The 24,272-nt window shown below is 37.7% G+C and overlaps 2 protein-coding genes across 2 annotated transcripts in view; one reads left to right on the top strand and one right to left on the bottom strand.

Annotated features, from left to right (window-relative positions):
- Positions 1–6,455, bottom strand: part of wdr27 (WD repeat domain 27) — a 53,779-nt gene extending 47,324 nt beyond the window's left edge. Inside the window, exons 1-5 of the mRNA XM_088351847.1 lie at positions 6,147–6,455; positions 4,703–4,859; positions 3,455–3,579; positions 3,279–3,392; positions 2,503–2,554 (exon numbers count right to left, since the gene is read on the bottom strand). Coding sequence (XP_088207973.1) covers positions 2,503–2,554; positions 3,279–3,392; positions 3,455–3,579; positions 4,703–4,859; positions 6,147–6,284 — 586 coding nt within the window. The 5' untranslated portion in view covers positions 6,285–6,455. The remainder of the gene's footprint in view (positions 1–2,502; positions 2,555–3,278; positions 3,393–3,454; positions 3,580–4,702; positions 4,860–6,146) is intronic.
- A 2,233-nt stretch (positions 6,456–8,688) lies between these two features.
- The window catches only part of psme4a (proteasome activator subunit 4a), a 29,587-nt gene continuing 14,003 nt past the window's right edge, over positions 8,689–24,272 (top strand). The window contains exons 1-33 of the mRNA XM_088350799.1: positions 8,689–9,240; positions 11,053–11,193; positions 11,266–11,382; positions 14,753–14,797; positions 15,772–15,921; positions 16,229–16,292; positions 17,233–17,307; positions 17,629–17,751; positions 17,835–17,927; positions 18,535–18,800; positions 18,926–19,112; positions 19,191–19,280; positions 19,360–19,424; positions 19,607–19,757; positions 19,826–19,924; positions 20,150–20,219; positions 20,307–20,374; positions 20,456–20,671; positions 21,185–21,342; positions 21,455–21,550; positions 21,711–21,766; positions 21,865–21,921; positions 21,991–22,046; positions 22,309–22,407; positions 22,492–22,554; positions 22,643–22,738; positions 22,845–22,976; positions 23,078–23,287; positions 23,362–23,498; positions 23,594–23,647; positions 23,716–23,845; positions 23,933–24,014; positions 24,103–24,259. Of these exons, the coding sequence (XP_088206925.1) occupies positions 9,044–9,240; positions 11,053–11,193; positions 11,266–11,382; positions 14,753–14,797; positions 15,772–15,921; positions 16,229–16,292; positions 17,233–17,307; positions 17,629–17,751; positions 17,835–17,927; positions 18,535–18,800; positions 18,926–19,112; positions 19,191–19,280; positions 19,360–19,424; positions 19,607–19,757; positions 19,826–19,924; positions 20,150–20,219; positions 20,307–20,374; positions 20,456–20,671; positions 21,185–21,342; positions 21,455–21,550; positions 21,711–21,766; positions 21,865–21,921; positions 21,991–22,046; positions 22,309–22,407; positions 22,492–22,554; positions 22,643–22,738; positions 22,845–22,976; positions 23,078–23,287; positions 23,362–23,498; positions 23,594–23,647; positions 23,716–23,845; positions 23,933–24,014; positions 24,103–24,259 (3,800 nt within the window). The 5' untranslated portion in view covers positions 8,689–9,043. The remainder of the gene's footprint in view (positions 9,241–11,052; positions 11,194–11,265; positions 11,383–14,752; positions 14,798–15,771; positions 15,922–16,228; positions 16,293–17,232; positions 17,308–17,628; positions 17,752–17,834; positions 17,928–18,534; positions 18,801–18,925; positions 19,113–19,190; positions 19,281–19,359; positions 19,425–19,606; positions 19,758–19,825; positions 19,925–20,149; positions 20,220–20,306; positions 20,375–20,455; positions 20,672–21,184; positions 21,343–21,454; positions 21,551–21,710; positions 21,767–21,864; positions 21,922–21,990; positions 22,047–22,308; positions 22,408–22,491; positions 22,555–22,642; positions 22,739–22,844; positions 22,977–23,077; positions 23,288–23,361; positions 23,499–23,593; positions 23,648–23,715; positions 23,846–23,932; positions 24,015–24,102; positions 24,260–24,272) is intronic.

Below are 24,272 nucleotides of genomic sequence, written 5' to 3'. Positions count from 1 at the left end.
GCGTCACCAGGAATATAATTTAGTCCATTCTGGCAGAAAAGTCCTTTTCTTGCTAGGAGTATTCTTTTGTTTATTCTTTCGTCGAATCGTTTGCTTCAACACATGTGTTTTTCTTGCCTCCGCGATCTTTCGAAGAATTTCTCCGCTGTTTTTTCGTGCCAGAATTATTGCCGTTGTTATCACTTTCTGCATTGTGTTTCGACGTATTACTGACACTGAAGAAATGACCAATCTTTTGTTGATTTTCACCTAATACTGTTTTTTCGGAGGCATACTCATATCTGTCAACCTCCACGGCTCCATGCCCTTACAAACTGTCGTATTTTCCCTTACAAAATACAAAAAATCTTTTTTTTTTCAAACGTGTTTATTTATGTAGTTTAACATGTTATATTGTACATGTGTTTCCTTATATCATATATATTGTTTATGAACATTTTGTTGTGAGACACTGAGTTGCTCGACATGAATGAGGTTTATTTTTTTTAAAAGTTCAAAAATTAAGTAGCTTGGACGTTCACTGTAGAAGGAAAAAATACATGCAAATATAATTAAGTAGAATAATACATTTTCTTATTCAAATTATTAATTTATTTTCTGCATTAAATTATTGTTGGTAATATACTGATTAAAGGGATAACCACAAAACTGTCTTTTTTCATTTTCTCCTTTTATACTTCCTTTTTTTCTCAACTTCTTTATACAACATAATAATTCGTAATATAATGCATTCCTCAGTCGTTAGGCAAGAGTCACTACGCTAGACAAGCAACCCAGGTCTCAGTAGTGACTGCACCCAATCCTAATCTCTAGAGCACCAGTGATATGTATGACATATCACAAAGAGGTAAGTATTAGTTTCAGGAGCGAGCAGCAGCAAGCCAACTGCAGGAGAGAGAGTGGGAAAGGTGAGAGGAGAGAGAGTGGGAAAGGTGAGATGGCACAACATTCATTTGGACAGGTAACTTAAAATTAGTTTTACCTGGTTATATCAGTATCAGAAATTATTTTTCCCCCCATTTTATTAACACTCCACTTATTGAAACATGAATATTTTGTTTGTTTGTTTGTACATGATTCAATTGTTTGTTTGTTTGTACATGATTCAAATTGAATCTTTTCTTCCGGCGCCGTCACGAATGGCAGCCACTCCAGCAGCTCCCGTGTTATTTTCGATTGTTCTCGATTGTTCTCAGCTCAGGGATGCTGCTGGAAATGTGAATTTCCCTTGGGGATGAACAAAGTATCTATCTATCTATCTATCTATCTATCTATCTATCTATCTATCAAAGCAAGTGAGCCGTTTGAGAGCCGGCTCTCTTTAATGAGTTGAGTCGAAAAAGCCGGTTCTCTAAAAAGAGACGGACTTTCACTACAAACTCGAACTCGTTTGACTTGATTGATTTGCCGTTTTAGTGATAGTCGGTGTTTACGGGATGGTACCCATGATTGACAAATTTGCGTTTTTCCGTACAGATTTTCTTGTGCGTCGTACACGTCTTAAAATGCATAATAAACGTACAGTACTTTGTACAGCAAAAACGTACAGGTTGACAGGTATGCATACTTAACCTTCACTCAACGACGACCACCACAAAAGGACGTAATCTCGAAGCAACAAGATCGGCGTGCAGACGAAAACTCTAACCGCGAGACCAAAACAACAATGGCGGATCTGCCTGACGAAAAGTTTGGAGTGCGCTAAATTGTTTGTTAAGAAAAAGTAATCGGGTAATAATGACAATTTTGTGTCAAAAAAGTTGCGTCCCGGAGACGCACTTTGATTCGACACTATGCGTCCCCAGCAAAAATAATGCGTCTAGGACGCGGGGACGCGGGCAAACGAGAACACTGGGTTATAAACAAATACGAGGAAGGCAGACACTAATAGCTACTCTTGCTAAGTTGTATGGCCGTAAATTTATTTTGAATGTTATTTAATCCTAAACATGTATGTTACACATAAGTAGCACTGACTATATATTAATTTGTTATCTTAATGATTTTATGGGCAGCACGGCGGCGCAGTGGTTAGCAGGTGTGCGGCACAGTTCTGAGGTCATGAGATCGAACCTCCTGTGTGGAGTTGGCATGTTCTCCCCGTGCTTGCGTGGGTTTCCTCCCACATTCCAAAAACATGCATGTCAGGTTAATTGACTGGTCCAAATTGTCCCTAGGTGTGAATGAGCGAGCAAGTTGTCTGTCTCTGTGTGCCCTACAACTGACTGGCAACCAGTTCAGGGTGTCCCATGCCCACTGCCCGAAGATAGCTGGGATGGGCTCCAGCACCCCCGCGGCCCTACTGAAGATAAGCGGTGCAGGTAATGGATGGATGGATGATTTCATCTAAGGTACCGCGGATTCGGATCGCATTAGCTATGCATTACCATAGATTTCTGTTTCCCGCTATACAGCAATTTCACTTTGCAGTCCCCACCTCAGACTGGAATATACCACTGGGTAAACTTAAAACAAAAGAGGGTTTATTATTTAACATCTTACCTGAGAGGACATAAGACTGGTAGAGAACTGATTCCGTTTGTAGATCCCACACCTGAAGATATTTTACATCTAAGTTGTGGTGCAATAATATTTTGTGTCGATTAATGCAAACAGCGCTTTGAGAAAGTATTCAGCCCCCTTGAACTTTTCAATTTTTAGTCACATTTCAGGCTTCCAATATACATATAGAAGATGTTATTTTGTTCAAAAATCAACAACAGGTTTGAAGCATTTGTGATGTAAATGGTATGCATTTATAACGCGTTACAAGTCAATGAAGCGCTTTACAATGTGCTTCACACTTAGCCATGCAAGGCGCCTACCTGCTTATTGTGGGCATTAGGGATTCAGTGTCTTGCCAAAGGACACTTCCACATATAACACGGAGGTGCCGGGACTCGAACCTCCGACCTCTTGATCCCAAGACGAGCGCTCTACCTCCTGAGCTAATGCTGCCCCAAGTCAAGGGGGATTACCTCATGTGCCGTCTCAAGGTGTCTTCACTTTCCTCATGCTGAGGTTTTTGAGTTTTTCCTTGCCCTCATGTAGGTTTTAGATCAGGGTATGGTGTAATAATAGTCTGTTGTTTGCAATAATATTTGGTCTTTGCAGCCCTTTGAGACTCATTGTGATTAAGGGGTGTACAAATGAACATGATCCGACTTGACTTTTAGAAAGTATAAAATACCCATTATATTCAATATCACTTCACAATTGTGTTCAAGTGAGTCAAATACTTTCGCAAAGCAGCGTAAATCAAAATGTTAATACTGTACCCGGAATGTTCGATCCTCCGATGATGTAACTAGAATGCCTTCATTCCACATGCAGAACTCTGCTGATGTTACGGGTCCTAAATGGCCCGTTAACGTCGAGATCGTTTCCTGTTTCTGATGCGAAAAACAACTGTTTCCCGGGTCAGAGTTTACCTGCCGAAATTTAATGTTCTAACCTGAGAGTTAAGAACGTATGCAGTGGCCCCACAGCAGGCAGCTACTTTCTCGTCTGACAAACTGAAGGAAAGATGAACCACGTCACCCAGTAAAGTTCCGATTACTGCCCCAGCTGCAGTCTGACCTTTGGTTGGATTCAAACCAAATTACAATTTGTCAGTGTATCACTTTTAGGACAGCTCATAAGCATAAAACATTCAATGTGCAATAAGAAATGAGACAGCTGACTACAAGATAAGAGAAAACATTGACATTTTGAAGAACCTAAGAGAAACGCTGGAGTGTAAAACAACAAGAGAACTGAAACATAGAAGAATGAAATATGGATTAAAATTGACGGCAGATAAAATGAGAAGTAAAAATATTAAAACTAAAGACGATCAATTAGAAGCCACACTAAAAGATAGTGTCTTGAGATTCCTCTTAAGACTATAAAGGGTTCCTGCAGACTTTATGTCCTCCCAAACACTAAACTTTAACAATTGGAGAGTCCTGAGAGCAGGGAATTGCAATAATGTAAATCAGTGGAGCTAAATCCATTAATCAGCGCTTACGAGTTTGCCTTAAGAAAGAAATGGGTAAAGTTTTCCAATATTCTTTAAATGGTAAAAACATTGGGGAGTCCGGTTAGTAGAGAGTTACAATAATCTGAACAAGAAGAGATGAAAGCATGCATCAGTACCTTTGTGTTTGACTAAGAAAAAAACGAGCAGAATTTGGAAATATTTCTTAATCAATAAAGACAATTGGGGAGTCCAGAGAGCAGGGAATTACAAAATTGTAAACGAAAGGATAAGAAGCTTGCATCAACACCTCTGTGTTGGCCTGATAAATATAGTGGGATGACTCTTGCTACATACAATAGTTTGTAAAATTGATAAAAACAAATTGAGGAGTCCAGAGTGAAGGGAATTACAATAATCTGCACGACAAGAGATAAAAGCATGCATCAGCACCTATGTGTTTGCCTGAGAGAGAAATGGAAGCAATCTGGCTAAACAGTATTCTTAAAAAGATTTTTAAAAAACAATCTTGGTTATGTTTTCAACAGATGGAATAGAACAACCCACTGCCAAAGTTCTTATCAAATTATGAGGGTCTAAAATATTGGTAAAACTTTGTATCTTTTAGAGTAAAAAATTAAGACCTGTTTTGTCTGTTCAGTCGACTTAACATAACTATGATGCCCTGAAGTTGGACACCATTACAAATTAAAATCACATAATTCAGTGACATTATTTTAGTACCTTGGTCCACACTTCTCTGGCACACTTCCACATTCCAAACAATGATGTAATCAGCAGATGCAGAACAGAGTAAGACAGGTGAGGTCTTCTTTCCAAAAGTCATGGATGTTATGTCCCCGTGATGGCCAGTGAGCTCCAAGAAGGGTTGAGACCAGGCCTGTGTCGATTCGGAATTTCAGTTAATTCAATTTAATGGATGAGTTTGACTTTGAAAAGCTGACTTTAATTAAATGCATTTTTTTTAAAGATTATGACAACGTGAGATTTCTTGGAATATTTCAGCAGTCTGGTTTCTTTGAGAAAACTAAGTTGTAAAAGGTTTTGCCAATTGCAATGATGAATGTTCTCTTTTGCCACCCATTTGAATTTAAAAATTCCTTTAATTTCTGAGGTCATCAACCGAGCCGAGAATATCATTGGCTACTCTCTACCCAGTCTGGAGGACATTTCTGGCACAGCCAACAAAAGCCCTCGGACAGACGTTACAGATCCCTCAACTCAAGGCTACAGGAGGAGCAATTTTTTTTATGTTAAAAAACAATTATGGAAAAAAAAATTATTGGGTAGTTTTTAACAAATGGCAATTTGAAGATTGAATTTTGTTTACAAAACGTTCACTTTCTTTTTGCAAAAACAGTAAATAGAAAATAATGGACAAGCATATTGTTTATCAACATTTCAACATACATCAGGGATCACAAAGGCGGTTCTCGTGGGCACCTGGCCCCCTTACAACACCTGAGTTGCTCGTGGACCAGGACTGAAAATAGCTCACTACCCGTCATGGGTTATTGTAATTTTCTAGGTATTTGATTTTTAACTGTCAGGGGAAAATGTTGACATGATCACTTCTTTCAAAATCATTTTAACATTTTAAAAGGGTTAGAGTGACCGGTTTAACCCTAGTTTTACTATTTACAATATGGTAAAATATATAAATAACGCAGAAATATAAATAGTAATGACATGATAACTTGTCCTTGTAGAAAAGCATATCATAAAAGCATATCATACAGATAGCCCAGTGCGCTAATTACCACAGAAGTCATCCACTAAGGCTATTTTAACCTAATTTGAAATACCTTTTATCCGGCAATAACAGAATACCAACAAAATAACTACATAGTAAGTGTATGATGAGTTGTTATTTTAGAAATGCATATTAAACTGGTAGCCTTTTGTGCTTATCAGTAACAAAAAAGTATCTCTCAGTGACTTGACTTTAACCACTGAGCCTATTTACTTCTAATAATTCCATGATTATATCATTATAATAACCTTCATTTGTTATTTTAAACATTCATATGAAAGTGGTAGCCCTTACACGAATCAGTGACAAAAGTAGCTTTCAGCTTCAAAATGGTTGGTGGGTACATTCGATTATCGTAATTTAATTTCCAAATTTGAACAAGTCGCGTTGGAAACATGCAAACAAGTGCCAAACCTTCTTCCAGACGTCTTCATTACTGTAAATAAATATATCCTTGCCACGCACCGGGATACTTGTGTAATCGGAACTACAAGCAAGCCGCTGATGGGATAAAGGTCTGTCACTAGTCAATTTGAATCTTTCAACGATCATTTTTTTTAAACACAAAACACACGCTTGTTAGAATAACATAATAAACGCAATAAAAATGGCCACTTATTCAATAACCAGTTTCATTAACCAATGGTTTTCGTAAAAGAAAACGTTTGATCAAAACTAATGAGTGCTTTCCACATTACAACGCTTCGCGCGGACAAACGTTGGCGGTTGCTAGGTGACCTGAGGAAATGCTTTGTGAAAGATTGTCTCTGTACGATGACGTATGCGTCAGTTTTATTATGACGTAGACGGTGCAGGAATTCGTTTCGGAGTGGGGTGTCTTTGTTGTCTGGGAACATTTTGCAGTTTGTATCTGTAACCACTAGATGGCAGTCACTATTCAATTTATAAAATAGATACCCTAACGTTTTCAATTACCGGTACATTAATTTTTGTATCGTAGAATAATTGTTTTTGTTTGTATTAATAATTATGTATGTCTTTATACAAACACTTGACAATTATTTAAATTATTTTAGATCACAAGAAATATGAGTCAGTGTTTTTTTCACAAAGTATTGATAATATAACGTACATATATTATACACATATTTTATTTCCCTACTCTTATTTTGGAACTATGTTGCTATTCATTCCATTACACTATTTTTATCTGCACGACTGTTCGTATGTACTCAAAATTTAGACCAATCTGCCAGCACTAAAAAGTAAATATTATACGGACATTCTTTTTATGAGTTTTTTATTACGTGTTTATCCTGGAGTGCCACGTTTAATGTCGTTATAAATAATATTTACCAACTTGTCATCAATTACAGTAAGACTAATTTTAATTATAATTTTATGTTTAATTACTACAGTACTACAGTGTTATTGTTACTGTATACCCGACTTGTTTACCTGACTGCCCATTTTGCACATCTGGTTAGCTGCTCCTCTTGCACTCTTGCACTCTTTGCACTACTGTAAAATACTATACATAGCCATAATTATTTAGTATATTATTAGTACTCAATACTCCAAATCAATACAACATTTTATTTATATCTGTACATTCAGGGAAACTGTGCGGGTCAGATGTATCGACATTTCGTTCTGTATACACGTGTACTAGAATGACAAGAAAGTAGATCTGAATCTGAATCTGAATTATGATTAATTTATTTTTCTTCTGTTTCTTTCAGCCCATGCGGAGTAACACTACTACGGCGAGCCCTAAGTTCAATATACCACAGCCATAATTAAAATGTATTGTTTTTTTAAACACACGTTTGGTTTACATTGTTATTAAAAAATATATATACATATTTTAATGTGTTGTAACCATCCACGTACATTCAGTCGAGTTGAAGTACACGTGGAAACAAAACTAGACTTATACAAAAAATACTTAAATAAGACAATTCCTAATACTGTGATATTTTTAAGTTATTTTAGAAAGACACATGTCACCATGACATGGCAAACTGACGCCTACAAAAAAAGTGACTAAAATTCCGGCAAATGTAGTCGGTTTTAACAAAGAATAAAATATCAAACGATAAGAAAATCTGCCTGATATTACTTTTAGATAAATATAGTCAGGGTTGGGTAGGGTTACTTTAACTTGATTACTTTCAATTACTTTTGGATTACCGTACACCAATACCAAATATGCTAATAAAAGACAAAAGAAACTAAACATGAATAAAATTACTAAATTTTGTGCAGGCTTGGGGAGTAACGGAATACATGGAACGGCAAAAATGATGGTGGCAAGCTGTTTGGCTTTATTTTCATTTTGTTTCTGTCGCATTTGATGTTAGTTTTGCCGGAGATCAAAGAGATCAAAGGCAGGAGGCAAAACTTACCACGTGTTGTGAGTGATAATTTTATTCATATTTAGTTTCTTCTGTCTTTTATTAGCATATTTGGTATTGGAGTAATCCAAAAGTAATTGAAAGCAATCAAGTTAAAGTAACCCTACCCAACCCTGAATATAGTAAATAGTGAGTTGACCTTTTTGGTAATTTGGCAACCACTATGATCATTTGTTATTCATAAATACTTTAAAAGGTTCAAAATCTACTGCGAATAGCATTGACTTTTTAGACATTTTAAAACCAATTTTAAACGCTAAAAGTCGCCATGACATGATGACAGAGCAAATGCTGACGTTGTACATTACAAAAGCAGTCCGGATTAAACTAAGAAACAGAAAAAGGCAAGAGCAATTAATTTACTGTTGAAGTAACACACATCCGAGACTATATGTATAGAAAACTAAAAGATAAAACCAAGATATTATGATCTAATAGGATTAATGTTTAGGAAAAGGGGAAACAGAACTCTGGGAAATGAAATCAAATGCCAGAAACCGGATATGACGTCTGGCATGCGTTGGCAGCCAGGGTGTCGTCTGTCCTTGTGCTTCACTGTAGTTGGATGAATCAGTCGATGTTGAACGTCAGTGGGACATGACTGAGCTTTTGTAGTTAAACGCTAACTTTAGCTAGCCCGCTAGCTTACTGGCAGCAACGAAAGCGAAGTGCTCGAGTGCCAACGCTTAACCGGACATTTTTTTTGTTTTAAAATCTTTTATCGACTTGCCTTAACATTTCAAAGCCGCTTTTTTTCCAAGCGTTATCTGGAGTATAGCTATTTGAATACGGCTTGAATGGCTATCAACTTGTGACTCCCTATTTAGTCACATAGTGGGCCAACAATTGGGCAAGGGGGCGTTGGGGTTTGTTTTATTTACTTAACAACACAAATAGAATTACACATCGATTATTTTTGTTTGTTTTGGTAATATGAATGAGGCACAGTCTGAGGCTTTGGGATTTGTCCCTCAAAAAGATATCGTTTATAATAAACTTTTGCCTTATGCGGATAGACTCGATGAAGAATCCAATGATATTTTGAGTAAAATTAAGGGCAACTTGGCCAGGGCGGTTCAATTTCGAGAAATATGGCCTGGTTTGCTATTTTGGACAAGGAAACTCTCCACGTAAGTATTATTATTACTTAATAAATGATGTATGCATTTGTATACCGGTTATACTGAAAGCAATATAAAGTAGCTTATTTAAGGCTGCTAACCTTGTTTTCTTCCACAGTAATTAGTGCAGTTACGAAAGTTAAGCTAATGCGTTCTTCTTAGCGAAGTCTGAATTAGCTTGAGCTTGTGTAACTCACAGTCTAATGAGTGAATATGTAATTAAAGCGTCATTTGTACTCTTCTTGATTTTATTTTTGATAAATATATGTGTAATATGTACCTGTATTTCAACTATTTTTTTAAGTGCTCCAGTAAAATATGTTTGGATCCTTTAACTTTAACTTTTCTGGGGCACTTGCAATTTAAGCCTGTTTACAAACACTATCTAGTAAATTTTGTCTATCTATCCAAATACATTGTTTATACAATTTATTTTTCCCCCAAGTCTTTTATTAGATGTCAATCCTGGTGTGCCAAACATTTAATATCGTCTTAGACAACGCTCACTAAATTGTTATCAGTGACAATAAAAACAATAGTAATATTCAGTCAATAATCAAACCTTTTCCGTATAAAGCATTTCAAATGAGTGATTAACCAATGTTTCTTAGAAAATGTAAAACACACTTTTTAAAATTAGCTAAATTATTTAATATAATAAATTACATATAAATTGGATTATTTTTAGAATAAATTTAAATATAACAATGTAAATCTGAATAAAATACTGAAAAAAATACAAGTGCCTCATCAGATGATTTTTTTTATTTTAAACTATAAAAAAATAAAATGTAAATGGCAATTCTGTGTTTGGCATACAACGTCCTCAGTTCTCAGTAAATAAAATTGTCTTCACTGTCATTGATTACGATGACATTGATTAGACTGGTTGTAAGTGCGTCAGAAAAACGTGCAATTAAAGTGCAATATCCTGAGCATCAAAATATAGAGTGAAGACATAAAACAAAAATATAACTTTCTCAATACATGGTTTAGATTTTTTTGGTTTAGGTCTTTTCTGCTTGTTTTGGGTGGTGATAGCCCTGGGTAAGAATTTTTTCAGACTGTTAGTCCTTGTTTTAAGAGCTCTGTAACAAGTTAAAAAAATAAGTTTAAAATATAAGAAAATAATACTTAAATTTATCGTCAAACATGTACCACCATTTGAGAACCACTACTTTAGAACAGTGGCAATATGACAAGTTGCCGGTCATTGTAAAATACTTTATTACAAGAATTGCATTGATCATATTGATAAAGGCCCCGCGACCCTTATGAGGATAAGCGGTACGGCTAATGAGATGAGATATAGATAAAGGTTTAAAGCTACAAAACCCACTCCACTTTTAATGTAGAGTAATCCATATTAATTAAAGCAAATGTACATGTTTTCTGGTCACTAACATTACGACAAGAGTTGGATGATTTCCACTTTTTGTCACCATGAGTTATTTGTTTACTTAGCGATAAATCACATGGTGGCATCTGTCAACATGGCATTGGATTACTAGTAGTGCTGTTTCAATTTCTTCTTTGTTGCCGGGTTGACTAATCCGTTTCTGTCCCCATGTTGGCACATTTCTGGGTCCCAGAGAGAGGCACTACAGGCTCATAGAGATGGAAAGTTCACTATGGGGTTTGACCCAGATTTTGTTCACTACTATTATGGCATACAAGTGGTGACACAACCATTTCAAAACAAGTCAATTTCACAGCTGCGCCAAAGAGATTTATGAAACATGACTCTTTGTGGCATGCATCGTGATTTTCTTTGTAAAACACACAGGCTTGAACAGTGCAATGTGTTTCTTTCGAACATAGGTACTTGCGCCTATATGGCCGAAAGTTCAGCAAAGAAGACCACGTGTTGTTCATCAAGTTGCTGTACGAGGTAGTTACCATCCCTCGTCTGGAGATCAGCATGATGCAAGGCCTGTCTCGTCTCCTCATTAACCTGCTCAAGTAAGAGAAACTTGGTCTGAAGCAGCAAACCTGTTTACACATTATCATAACTCCAACTGTTGTCCTTCTAAGGAAAAGAGAGCTTCTGTCAAGGGAGGACCTGGAATTGCCTTGGAGGCCTCTGTATGAACTTCACGACAGGATACTTTACTCTAAGACTGAGCATCTGGACCTCAATTGGTTTCCCAGGTATGTTTGTTTAAAGTTTGTGCTTTTGCTTTGACATAAACAAACACACTCAGAAATATTTTGACCGTCTTTCACACACTTAAAACTGGATTGTACACCAAGGCTTGGGCAATTCAATGCAAACTCTAAATTCGAACACTCATTACCTCTGATTCGTTTTTACTGCCTTTCAAGTTAATTCAAGTCATGTTGTCTTAATCTCAATAAGTCTCAAAGGCATGTACAGACTATAGAATACCATTTCACCATTCCCCGATCTGAATGTGAATCTGAATATGAGGGCTTTCAAAAACAAATTTGCAATGAGAAATAATCAAACATGAATTATCTTTGCAAACTTTATCAGTAAAACCTGAACTGTACAAAAATTCAATTCAAAAGTAAAAAATTCCAATCTCTTACAAGTACGTCAATTTTGAAATTGTGCTTGAATAACACTTGGAATCAACATAATCACGGAGCTAAGCCTGTGTCACTAAAGTTACTGATGTGATGACTAATTGACTTCTTGCACTATTTCCAAACACAATGTGATATATTGATTATCTAATGGAACATTTAGTTAGTTGTGCATCAGAAATTCAAATAGCACAAACATACAGAGTGGGTGTTTCAGGGATCTAAGATCTTGATTGAATTGGAAAGCTGACTTGGAGCCAGGCACAACTTGTAGGAGTCATCATGTATTATTGGCTGTATAACTTTAACTAAGCCTTTTATTGTCTAGATCAATTTAGTGCACTCTTTATGTTGATTGGTTTCAGAACATGTCTTTTGGGGCTTTCCAAAGTTTTAAATGTAGTTTTTCATCTACCTAAGATTCACAGACACTCTGGGAAAGTTAAATAACCAATGCACCATTGATAATATGGTTTTTGGCTTCCCCAGATATTTTAAACGTATACCTAAATATTTGTTTGCTGTAAGTGCAGCCTATATCATTTTTTCCACCTGTCTTCATACATGTAGAAGGCATGTTTATGGACTGTACTCCCAAATCCATTCAATTGTGGACTGAGCAATTCGGAAAAACACTGGACTATGTGTAATGTAAGATCAAACATTCGGTTGTATCTGGCAACTCTGTTTGACCCTCACACCCTCACCCTTATCAAACCCCCCCCCCCCCCCCCCCCCCCCCGGAGGAAAACAAAGACTACTTACAACAAAGTCAGTTAGTTCTTTGTTCCTTTGTCTCTTTGTTTCCTTATCCTCACTGTAAATGTGGAACTGGAGTCGTCCAATTTCGTTGTCACAGCATATCCCATGTTGTAACAATGACAATAAAGGCATATTCTATTCTATTCTATGTATTGGGTACAGACGCTGCCCTACTTACAATCGAGATAGATTCCGGACGATCGTTCGTAAGTTAAATTTTTTCTGAAGTTGCGAAGTGCTATATTTTGTAAGTTTTATATAAGTATGTTTAAGGCTTGTATAAGTAACCTGTGTTTCGTAAACATTTATTGAAATAATATGCTCTATAAAGATGAATAAAGTTGAGTTTAAGTTACTTTTGGAAGCTGGGCTTCAAGAGGTCCACCTCCGTGGTAGAGAGTGGCTGAAAAAAAAAACAGATCCAACCATCTTCTCAACCGCATCAAGCTTTCTTATTCCACTTTCATTTCAAAAGAAATGGCTCGTCTCTTCTTTACACTTTACACCAACCATATTGAAAGGATGCACGATTAAACAATAAATATGTCAAAGTTCTTAGTGCGCTGGAGATTCAGTACAGTATGTTTACACACAAACTAGGAAGAGGAAGCAGATTTCTTCTTCAGGGTGGACGCTGGATGACCTCTCACAGCGCCACAAGCCGGTAGCGGCGGGGAAAGCACGACAGTAATGTCCTCTACTCGGAAAAAGGTGCAAACAATACAAAATCTAACTTGCTGCAACGTCTGGATATTTTTCGACATCCCGAAAAAATTGTTCTCATCTACCGTTTTTTGGTCGTAAGTAGGGGAGCGTCTGTATATATGAGGAATTACTGTTCACTACTAATTTGACTCTGTTCAGCATGATACTCACTGAAAGATTTTCTTCTTTAAAAAGCAGTGCGAAGTGTCTTGTATGGTGCTATGGGAACATTGTACGCTTTTTATGCTTTGCAAGCGGATCTATGTCGTTACTGTCGATGGTAACAAGCTGCTTTGGCTGACAGCCAGCCCTTTTTTTTTTCCAAACGTCGCAAATGCAATTCAATCAGAATATACTTGTCATCTGTTCATATTCTGCTTGATTGATGCCCTGCCTGGTGCTGAATGTGTTCTTTATTCCTTTGTCCCTCCCCTCTTTCATATTCAGTTCTCCATGGCCCCGTTCATCTAAACTCGTTATGTTAAAATTGGTTCAGAGGTGGTAAGGATTTCGTTCCTTTGTGTTTTCCTTTTGAATGTACTTTTGACAAATACTTTTATTTAGTATCACATTGCATGAAAAATCAAGGTGACAACCAATTTGTAGCTATGGGTCCAAAGATGTATCAATGTTAACATTTCACTCATACGTATCAGAGGCTGTCGCACTGCTGCTAACATGCTTTCATCTATAACCATTCGTATTGAGAGATACTTTTAAAAATTCCCACTCCCACATACTAAGATTTATAAAGAGTTGAATTGCATAGTCATACTACTCAAAGTAAGAACAAAACACCATCCTGTGCTTCCACTGGTGTAAGAGCTACTGTCACGTTACTTCCCGTCTTGGAATGTGCCTGGAGAAACGTGAGGGTTTATAACTTTTTTTTTTTTGCAATCTGAATCCCCCTTCTAGAGTGTCTAGGTTCATTAAATGATCAGCGCTCTATTGACAGCTTCGCAAAGCATGTGGTTCACATTGGCATTCCAAGCAACGACTTTTACCTTTGCTCTGGAATGGGAAGGCTGCTAGTCAGCTCTAAAAAGCATCAAGCGACCTCATGGACATATGTTGTTAATGGTGATTGGGTTGAGCAGGCTATCTTTCCATCAAGGCATTGCTTGTTCCTGCTTATAAGCACTGTTAGTTGAGATTAGAGGGGCGCTCCAAATTGTTGGCTTGTCCCAAGATTATAACACTTTTGTGTTTTTCAAATCTTGAGATGGATGTTGACATTAGAGCCCAACATTGGTATGGTTTAAATGTGAAATTTTATCAAAACACCGACATGTACAATGCCACATATTTTTAACAAACTGAATGGGATATTAATTTATTTATTGTGATCATTCATGTAGTAATAATAGTATTCTCAAGCTGTTGGGCTTAAGACTGCATGGTCTCTCATTAAAACGGAATTGCTGTGACTCAGTTTCGTTTACATTTAGACTCATACATACTCTAACTATGATACAAATGTCTCGTGTTTCTGTTCTTACAGCTCTGTGGAAGGTGTGTTAAAGAACCTTGTGAAAAGTTGCAGGCCGTAAGTATATTTAACTAATCCTGATCCATACATTTGTGTTAAATTTTAAATAATTCAAGAAGGGCCAATGCAGTTGTATACATTTTTTATTGTCATAGTAGGCCTTTACACCATTTTAAGAATATAGACGTCAGCATTTCTCTACAAACGTAAAGAAAATTAATACATTTCAAACCTAATAAACATAACAATGACAACTAAATATCACTTTAGGCATTCAAATGATGAAATGACATCTTGAAAGCATTGTATTCACAAAGTAGTTGATTGAATAATTGTGCTATTTGTGCCAATGCCAAACAAAGAGATTCGTCTGAAGCTCTGCTCGTGGACTCTATTTTCAGAATAAGATCAGTATGATTCCTTTTTCCTTAAATAAACTGGCCCTGGACTTTTTCCAACACAGTTACACTTTCTGTTTGCGCATGCTTCTTGGTCATGTTCCTCACTTCGCACTTAGTCGCATAATCCTATTATCTAATCTAATTCTGTCTTGTGTGAGAGTTTCCTGTCACTGGGACGAGAGCGTAAATTGTGGTCAGCTGGTACAGAAGCAGGAGGAAGGTCCAAGTGGCCTTTGGCTGCAAGTTACGGTGACTGCAGTTCCCTAAAGGAGGCTAGTGACCTGACATAGCCTGCTAAGTTTACACACGCATAATCAACCTTAGAAATCTACTAGTGGGATTATGGCTCCATCAGAACCACTGGATTGATGCTAACTGCCAGAAAGTGCCAGGTGTGTGAATTATCACTCCCCCGCTGAACATTGCACGTGCTGAGGCCTCTATATTTTAAGCATACCCACTTTGAGAAACATGTTCCGTAGTTAGTTAAACAAATAACAAGATTTTGTTATGTTCAATTATGTAGCTGTATAAAAGGTTGATTTTTGCAGATAACGTGTGAGACATACAGGACCATCTTTAGTTGCCCTGATGTGAATGGATTGAGTGTGACTCTACCCTTTCATACAGCTATTTTCCAGAGTCTGCAACCCAGGAGATGCTGGATGAGTGGAGGCCGCTGTTTTGTCCGTTTGACGCCACTATGCAGAGAGCAATTTGCTACTTTGAACTTTTTCTCCCCACAACCTTACCACCGGAGTTGCATCATAAAGGTTTTAAGTAAGTATGCCAAAAATGCTTAGATTCCTTTCTATGTGGGTGTCTAGACATGCATTTTCCTCATTTATTGTCTTTTTTTCAGGTGTGTACATAAAAACCTGGACATAAATGTTAATATAATACCATTCTTCTCATAGAACAAAGTTAAACAAAGCATGCTGCTATTTGGCATATTTAAATGCATGTATTCTAAACGACAGATGATATGTTACTCTAATATTTCCCTTTAGATAACAGTACAGGCATTCATAAAATGTAATGTAATTGAATACCGCTTGAATTAATGTACTGTTAATATTTTTAACAGGCTTTGGTTTGAAGAAATGATCAACTTGTGGGTATCTGTGCAGAATCTTCCAAGCTGGGAATTTGTGAGTTCAACAGATGTGTATATATCAGCATGTCACAAAAGGGAGCACACTCCTTACATTTCTGCAGAGATTTCATCATAATGTTTAATTGAACAACACTGAAGAAACATCGCCTTGACACAATGAAAGGTATTCTCTGAAAAGCTTACATAGCAGTGTAAATTTATTTTTCCCCTCCAAAAAACTAAAAATATAGCCATTAGTAGCCTGTGTTCAGTATTTTGTGTGGCCATCATGATTTTTCAGAACCACTTAAACCCCCCTGGCCATGGTTTTCACCAGAGCCACACAAATTGCCACTGGAATGCTCTTTCTATTTTCCATGACAACATGACTGAGCTGGGGGATAGTCAAGATCTTGTGCTTCTCCACCTTGAGGATGCCCCAAATATGTTCTATTGGGTTTACATCTGAAGACATGCTTGGGCAGTCCATCCCCTTTGCCTTTGTCCCCTTTTTAATAGCCTTGGTCATCTTAGAAGTGTATTTGGGGTTATTGTCAGGCTGGAACTTTGCCCTGCAACCCAGTTTCTGGAGGGAAGGGATCATTCTATGCTCCAATACCCTTAATGAAATGCATCTCCCCAATTTCCGTTGCACTCATGCAGCCCCAAACCATGACATTCCCAACACCATGCTTGACTATTGGCAAAACACAAACATGTTTGGACTCCTCACCTGGTTGCAACCACACATGCTTCACACCATCTGAGCCAAATAAATGAATCTTTGTCTCATCAGACCAGAGAATATCTATCCAGTAAGCCATTTGTTCTTTGTGGCAAAGCGATGTTTCTTCAGTAATGTTCTATTAAACATTACAATGAAATCTTTGTAGAAATATGAGGGGTGTACTACTTTTGTGACATACTGTATGTATATTTCTTTCATGACATTAAGTAACCACCATTTCCATTTTGATCTTGCACTCCCTTTGTAGAATCTGGTTAATCTCTTTGCTCGGTTAGCCAATGACAACATCGGCTACGTTGACTGGGATCCATACATTCCAAAGGTACATTTGCATTTGTTAGAGCAACTTACACATTTTGCGTTTTTAGGCAGTTATTCACGTGTTCTATTGTTTAGTATCAGTAAGTATAGGTGTGCGTTTCACAGCCCCTGCTTTTTAGAAACAAGCTATCATGTTTCTTTGTTTATCTGGTTGGTCTTGTGTATAATGTTACATGTGTGTAAGATATATTCTAACCACCTGACTTTTCTAAAAACACAGATGTGTGTTTAAAAAAAAAATCATTCAAAATTTTAATTTTCTAAATCAGAAGCACAGTAAAACTTTATTATATATATTTTTTTTACGTTTACTATTTTTCAGATTTTCACTCGAGTCTTGAGGAGTTTCAATCTTCCCGTGGGAACAAGCCAGATGATGTTCCCGCGATACTTGACCAACGCTTATGACATTGGCCATGTTGTGCTATGGATCTCATCACTTCTGGTGTGTCCTTTGTTCCGACATTGTGGCAAGCTTAGTTCAACTAGCCAAAAGGGAATTGGTTGACCACTTAATGACAATTTCAGGGCGGACCAAGTAAACAAACTCAAGCACAGCTCACTGGCCTTTTCAACAGCATTACATCTTTCTTCCACCCATCGAACCACGGTCGCTGGTTGGTGAGTTCCTTATTTCCCCTTAATTTTAAAATGTATTGTTGACTGGCACGTTTGTTAATTACTGTTTTCCTTTAAGCGACATGATTGCATTATGACAGAGCCTTTCTTGGATATCCATATATTTTCGGCTAAATCTTTCCAACTCATCTCAGCAAATATAAAGTGCATCACAGGGGCTCACACATTCGTCATAGCTACATGAATCTCTTTGGCTTTCTAGGTTGCATGGCTAATACAGAAATAACAAGAAACCAACGTGTGTTAGATTGTCGCAATAGTATTAAATGTCCCCGCGAGCAGACACACATGCCATTCTGTTTGAGGAAGCACATCTTCCCTAGTTGACACAACAACTTATTTTTAGGGACTGTGTGACTTGCGTGGCACAGTGGACCAGTGTGGCAACATGTCGCAATACCATTCTTTGGTTCAAACTCTGCCCTTGGTCTTCAGTAAACTGTTGTTTTTATGTTTTCTCGTGCACACATTTCATGAATATACATGTTAAGTAAAATGAAGCTAGTAGTTTGAACATTTAAGTAATCATTTATACTAAGTGCTGATTACATCAATGAATTTATAAATTATATTGTATTTATTTATTTAGATGAAGCTCATGAAGTTGCTGCAGCGTCTCCCGGCCAGTGTTGTTCGCCGGCTGCATCGAGAGCGCTACAGAAAGCCGTCTTGGCTGACACCGATCCCTGACTCTCACAAGCTCACAGAGGATGACATCACAAATTTTGTGGAGAGCATGATACAGCCAGTTCTGCTTGCCATGTTCAGCAAAACAGGCAGCATTGACGCCGCACAAGCTCTGAAGAACCTCGCTCTAATGAGACCTGAGTTGGTCATTCCTCCGGTTCTTGAGAGGCAAGTTGAGTCTTTCTTCTATAACCCAATTTTCAGGCTGCTGCTAGTTTTCTGCCTTTGTCCAGAAAACTACCACTCTATTTGGCAAGGAACACTAAGGGCTAATTGTTTTCATTTTTCTGTAGAACTTACCCTGCCCTGGAAACACTTACCGAGCCCCACCAGCTGACAGCAACCCTAAGCTGTATGATTGGCGTAGCACGGAGTTTAGTGTCCGGTGGGAAGTACCTTCCTGATGGGCCGACTCACATGTTGCCTCTACTCATGAGGTCTTTGCCTGGAGTTGATCCAAATGATTTCAGCAAGTGCATGGTGTGTTTTTTTTTTTTCAGGCCCTTTGAAAAACTTGTGATAATAGTACAAAATCGATCCGTATTGTCTTCCATGCAGATCACGTTCCAGTTTATTGCTACATTTGTTACTCTTGTGCCTTTGGTGGACTGTTCATCTGCTCTACATGAAAGAACAGACTTGACAGAGGTAACCTATTTTTCACTTACATTTCATAAAAAAGCCAGCAGTCATATTGATTTGTTTTTAATTTTCCTTAACTTTTAAGGTGGAAAGGGAATTGTGTTCGGCCTCTGCAGAATTTGAGGACTTCGTGCTGCAATTCATGGACAGGTATGCCAGAAAGTTATCATGATAGATATCTTTTTTTCCCATAAAATACATATTCTATCAAAAAATGAATCAAACAACGCCTTTTCTTTTTGCACATAAATATTTACATTCATTTAACTTTTGTTTCAAGCTGTTATACTACTCTATTATTTTGTTTTATTTTTTTCTTATCGTTCCTGCAGATGCTTTGCCTTGATTGACAGCAGCACTCTAGAACAAACGCGTGGGGAGACGGAAACTGAGAAAATGACCCATTTTGAAAGTTTGGTAGAGCTTGGCTTGTCCTCAACATTCAGCACTATCCTCACTCAGTGCTCCTTGGAGATCTTCATGGTATGTACAGGACATTTTAGATGTGAAAACAAATATTACAGCACACTTCAATCAAGTTATTTTCACAGGTTGCTCTTGAAAAGGTTTTCAATTTTGCAACCACCAACATTTTTGAAACGCGTGTGGCAGGAAGGATGGTAGCAGATATGTGTCGGGCAGCTGCCAAGGTACTGAACTCGCAATGCATTAATTTGCATGATAATATATTCGCAATAAACACACTACATTAGATCCGTTATCATTTTAATCCCTTGATAACGAATGATAACACTCAAATAATGCCTTATCTTTAAAAGCTGTCTTTTTCTCTACGTAATAGTGAATGTGTACAGCTATGCAGTGGACATATTTATGTTGGTTACTGCTCATTTGACACTCTCTTGTTCTTTCAGTGTCACCCCGCAGAATCTCTTAAAATGTTTGTGCCTCACTGTTGCAGTCAAATCCACCAACTTGCTGCCAGTAAGTGCAATGGTGGCCTCAAAATCACTTTACACGTCAATCATTTTAATATGTTCCTTGGTTTTCATTTTGATTGTATTCAAACAGATGAGGAAGTGTTACATGAAGAGGAACTTGACAAAGAGTTTTTATGGAATCTTCAGCTACTGTCTGAGGTGAACTGAGCTTTTATTCTTTCAGAGTGGGTTATTTTTTAACTCTCAAACATTAAATCCTCTGATCATGTGCCTTTACAGGTTACTCGAGTAGATGGTTACAAGCTCCTGGCCTATTCCTCTGACTTAGTCCAGATTTTGCAGTTGACTCTTCACCTTAAGTCTAAGCAGGGCTACATCCTTGCATGCAACTTGCTGCATCATCTCCTCCGATCCACTGCCCTCATCTATCCTACCGAGTACTGCAGTGTGCCAAGGGGCTTTCGCCAACCAATCAAAGAGTACCTACCGATCAAGGTAGGGACTTCATAATTAAACTGTTAAATACCTAGCGAATATTATTTAGAATAGACTTTATAAGTCTATTTTGTATTTTGTCACTGGTTTAATTAGTACTTGCCATTTGTTCTTGAATGCTGAATTTAAATAGCTTCCTGCAGTTTGACCTAGTTGAATTTATTATCCTCTTAATATATGTATACATTCCTGTTCGACAGGTCTTGAAATAACCACGAGTAGGACATGTGGTTTTTATTCCTGGTGCCTAAACCTTATATACAAAATCTTGCTTGTGGTTTTGATTCTTACCACATGTTCTCCAACTCTGGAGGAGTGTATTTCTCATGATTAATCACTCCATTAAATCCAGCCATTGTTTCTTTCTACCTTTCCCCATTTTTGTTTTGTAAAGAAAGTATCATGAAATTCTAAATAAGGTTACACACAATACATAAACTAATAAATATCATAGCAATTTTATCCTCCATTATTTAGTTTTGTAGTTTGAACTACAGTTTTTGCCCTGTGCAGGATTGGGGTCGTCCAGGTGACTTGTGGAACTTGGACATTCGGTGGCACGTGCCCAATGTTGACGAGACTGACTTTACCTATAACTTGCTGGACCTGATCCTTAAGCCAGAGCTCAAAAAGCTTCAAAGATTTTCCGAGGGAGAACAAGAAATGACCAGGTACTAGGCATAATCATATTCATTTGGTCTGTTTGTGTGCTTGTTTTTTTAGATGGATTTGGAGGTGTTATACTTAGTTTTTGTGTGTATGTGTGCTTTTTTTTTTCAACAGGGATGATGTCCTACAGAGTCTCACTATTGTTCAGCACTGTCTTTTGGGGGCTGGTGGTCTTTTGCCTCCTTTGAAAGGAGAGCCTATCCCTGAACTGTGAGCAGTTTTGTTGAAAAGTATTTACATTGTTTTCACCATGAAATAGTACTGTAGTATTAATCTTTGTGTATCTTTCTGAAATACTTGTACATTTTGTAGTTTCATGTTTGTCTTCTCTTTCAAATTATTCAGTTATGTACTTTGCTTTTTGAACAAGGGTCCAAAGCATGGTGAACCTAGATGAGACTATTCTCTATACTGGAACCAAGTACGGTACGTGCAAGACTTTAATTTAAGATTTATCCTTACATATATTTAGGATACTTTTTGTACATGTGAGTATTATATTACAACGCGTTGTCAATTTGCAGATGACTCAAAGGAGAACTACAGAGATTCAATATGTCATGTGATGAGACAATTGCTTCGTAAGTTTTTGAACATACCCCGTTTCTTAGTAATGATTGATCCAATGATGCAATGTCATTCTTTTACAGATTATATATTGGAACACTCTGAGGATGACACCAAGTCTCTCTTTTCCATCATTAAGGTGAAAACCAAAAATCTCAATTTTTGATATCGTCCTTTGAAGTGTACTTTTTTGAGTAAACTATATCATTGTCATTGTTTTATAATATTGACTCTTGTTGCATCACCTGATTGCAAAAGAAAATCCAACATGTGATTTTAAGGAAAAAAAGTTCATTCCAACCACACTGAAGAAGCATTTTAAATTAATCTGTCACATTTAGAAGTGTGATGGTGTTGCGTGTATTTCGATACAAACAGGTTGTTGTCTTTATGTCTTTCAGATTATCAGTGAATTGTTGCACTTTAAAGGTTCCCACAAGCATGAGTTTGACTCTCGCTGGAAGAGCTTCAACCTTGTGAAAAAATCCATGGAAAACAGAGTGAGAATCTTCTTTTGTTTATATCTAGGAAATTGGCTTCCTCTGGGCCGAAATTAAACCATTTCCAATTGTTTTTCTCTGCAGCTTCTTGGCAGAAAGCAGCATATCAGGGCTCTGCTCATTGACAGAGTCATGCTCCAGCATGAAGTGAGTTGATCATGTACGAATTTGCAAGTCATGTCATCTTTTTCGAGTTTTTTTTATTTTTTAACTTTCACACGTTGTGGGTTATTAGCTACGCAAGCTGACAGTGGAAGGGTGTCAGTACAGAAGTATTCACCAGCAGTTGATGAAAGACCTGCTTCGGCTCTCTACAAGCGCTTACAGTCAAGTGAGGACACTGCAAAATTACTGTCCGCATACATGAGTTGCCCCTCATCTTTCTTTCGTCTGGTTTGGTTTTTCTTCAGATGTTAAATATGTTGTGATCTTTTCAGGTGCGAAGCAAAGCTCAAAGCGCTCTGTTTACTGCACTTGGCACATACAACTTCTGCTGTCGAGATGTTATCCCTCACATACTTGAGTTCCTCAATCCAGACAACAGCAGCATCACACAGCAGCAGTTCAAAGTATGACATTGACAAACTCTTAAGTTCTGCCATCTTGTCTATTTTAGATTTGGATTCCAGTACTTAGATGTTGGCATGTGATTGTCTCTCTATCTTTCCAGGGTGCCTTGTATTGTCTCCTCGGCAGTCACATCGGAGTGTGCCTGGCCAATTTGCATGACTGGGACTCCATTGTTCTGACGTGGCCTGCTATTATTCGATCTGGCCTCAGTTCAGCCATGTCTTTGGAGAAGCCTTCAATTGTGCGGCTGTTTGATGACCTTGCGGACAAAATCCACCGGCAGTATGAAACCATTGGCATCAACTTCTCTGTAAAAAAATATTTTTTTCATATGCATAAAAAGATTTCTACTGACCAACAGAAATTGACCCTTTCATCCTGCAGATCCCTGAAGAGACATGTGGTGTGGCCAAACAACTTATGGTCACTGGAAACCCCCTTCCAAAAGAATCTGTCCCTTCAGATGAGGAGACACTTAAAGGTGTCAAGAGGCAGGAACTCAAGAACTTAGAATGTAGCGAGTAAGTTATTTTTAATCTATTGTCTTTTAATCTTACTTTGGGTAACATTTATTTTTGTTCGTATTAGGCCTGATATATTTTCCATTGTGTTTTAGGAAGTACCAGCAGCTCATTGGCGATCTACTAAACTGCCTCGGCAACAGAAACTTGTAAGTTGTTCTTTTGAATAGCACATTGAACTTGTACGTTGGTTAGAACTTTAATTTTATAATTACAGGCCATGGAAATTTGAACATATCGCGATTGGCTTTTTGTCGTTGCTCCTGAGAGATGACCACCAACTCCCACCAGCAGCTGTTTTGTTCTTTGTCAAAACCCTAAACCACGACTCCCTCTATGTCCGCAAGGTGAGAGGTCCCTGTCCAGTTTTTGAAATTATGCCCAAATTATTTTGATGGATTATGGGTAGAGCAATGCCGTGTTTTATCCAACAGGTGGCAATATCAGCTGTAGCTGGCATTATGAAACAAATAAAAAGGCCCCATAAAAAGGTGCCAGTCAGCCCATCTGAGCTTTGTAAGCAGCACTGAGTATTTGCCATGCATTGTGTTTGCATTTATACACATATTTCCCTAACAAATTTCAAATTTCGTTTTGGAATTAGGTAAACTTGACGAGACTGGTAGTGAAATCGTGGCCGGTGACCGCCCAGACAACAAGTGGCTGCAGTATAACAGCAAAAGCCTGCCAAGGACCCAAAAGGACTGGGATCAGTGTGTTTTTGTGGAAAAAACTCATTGGGGTTACTACAGTTGGCCAAGGTTCATGTTTAAG

Source organism: Urocampus carinirostris, chromosome 13 (genome assembly GCF_059441175.1).
Source record: "Urocampus carinirostris isolate Australia breed hairy pipefish chromosome 13, RoL_Ucar_1.0, whole genome shotgun sequence".
Lineage (NCBI taxonomy): Eukaryota > Metazoa > Chordata > Actinopteri > Syngnathiformes > Syngnathidae > Urocampus > Urocampus carinirostris.
The sequence above is the reverse complement of the archived record's forward strand: the minus strand, read 5'-3'. Positions and strand labels throughout refer to the sequence as shown.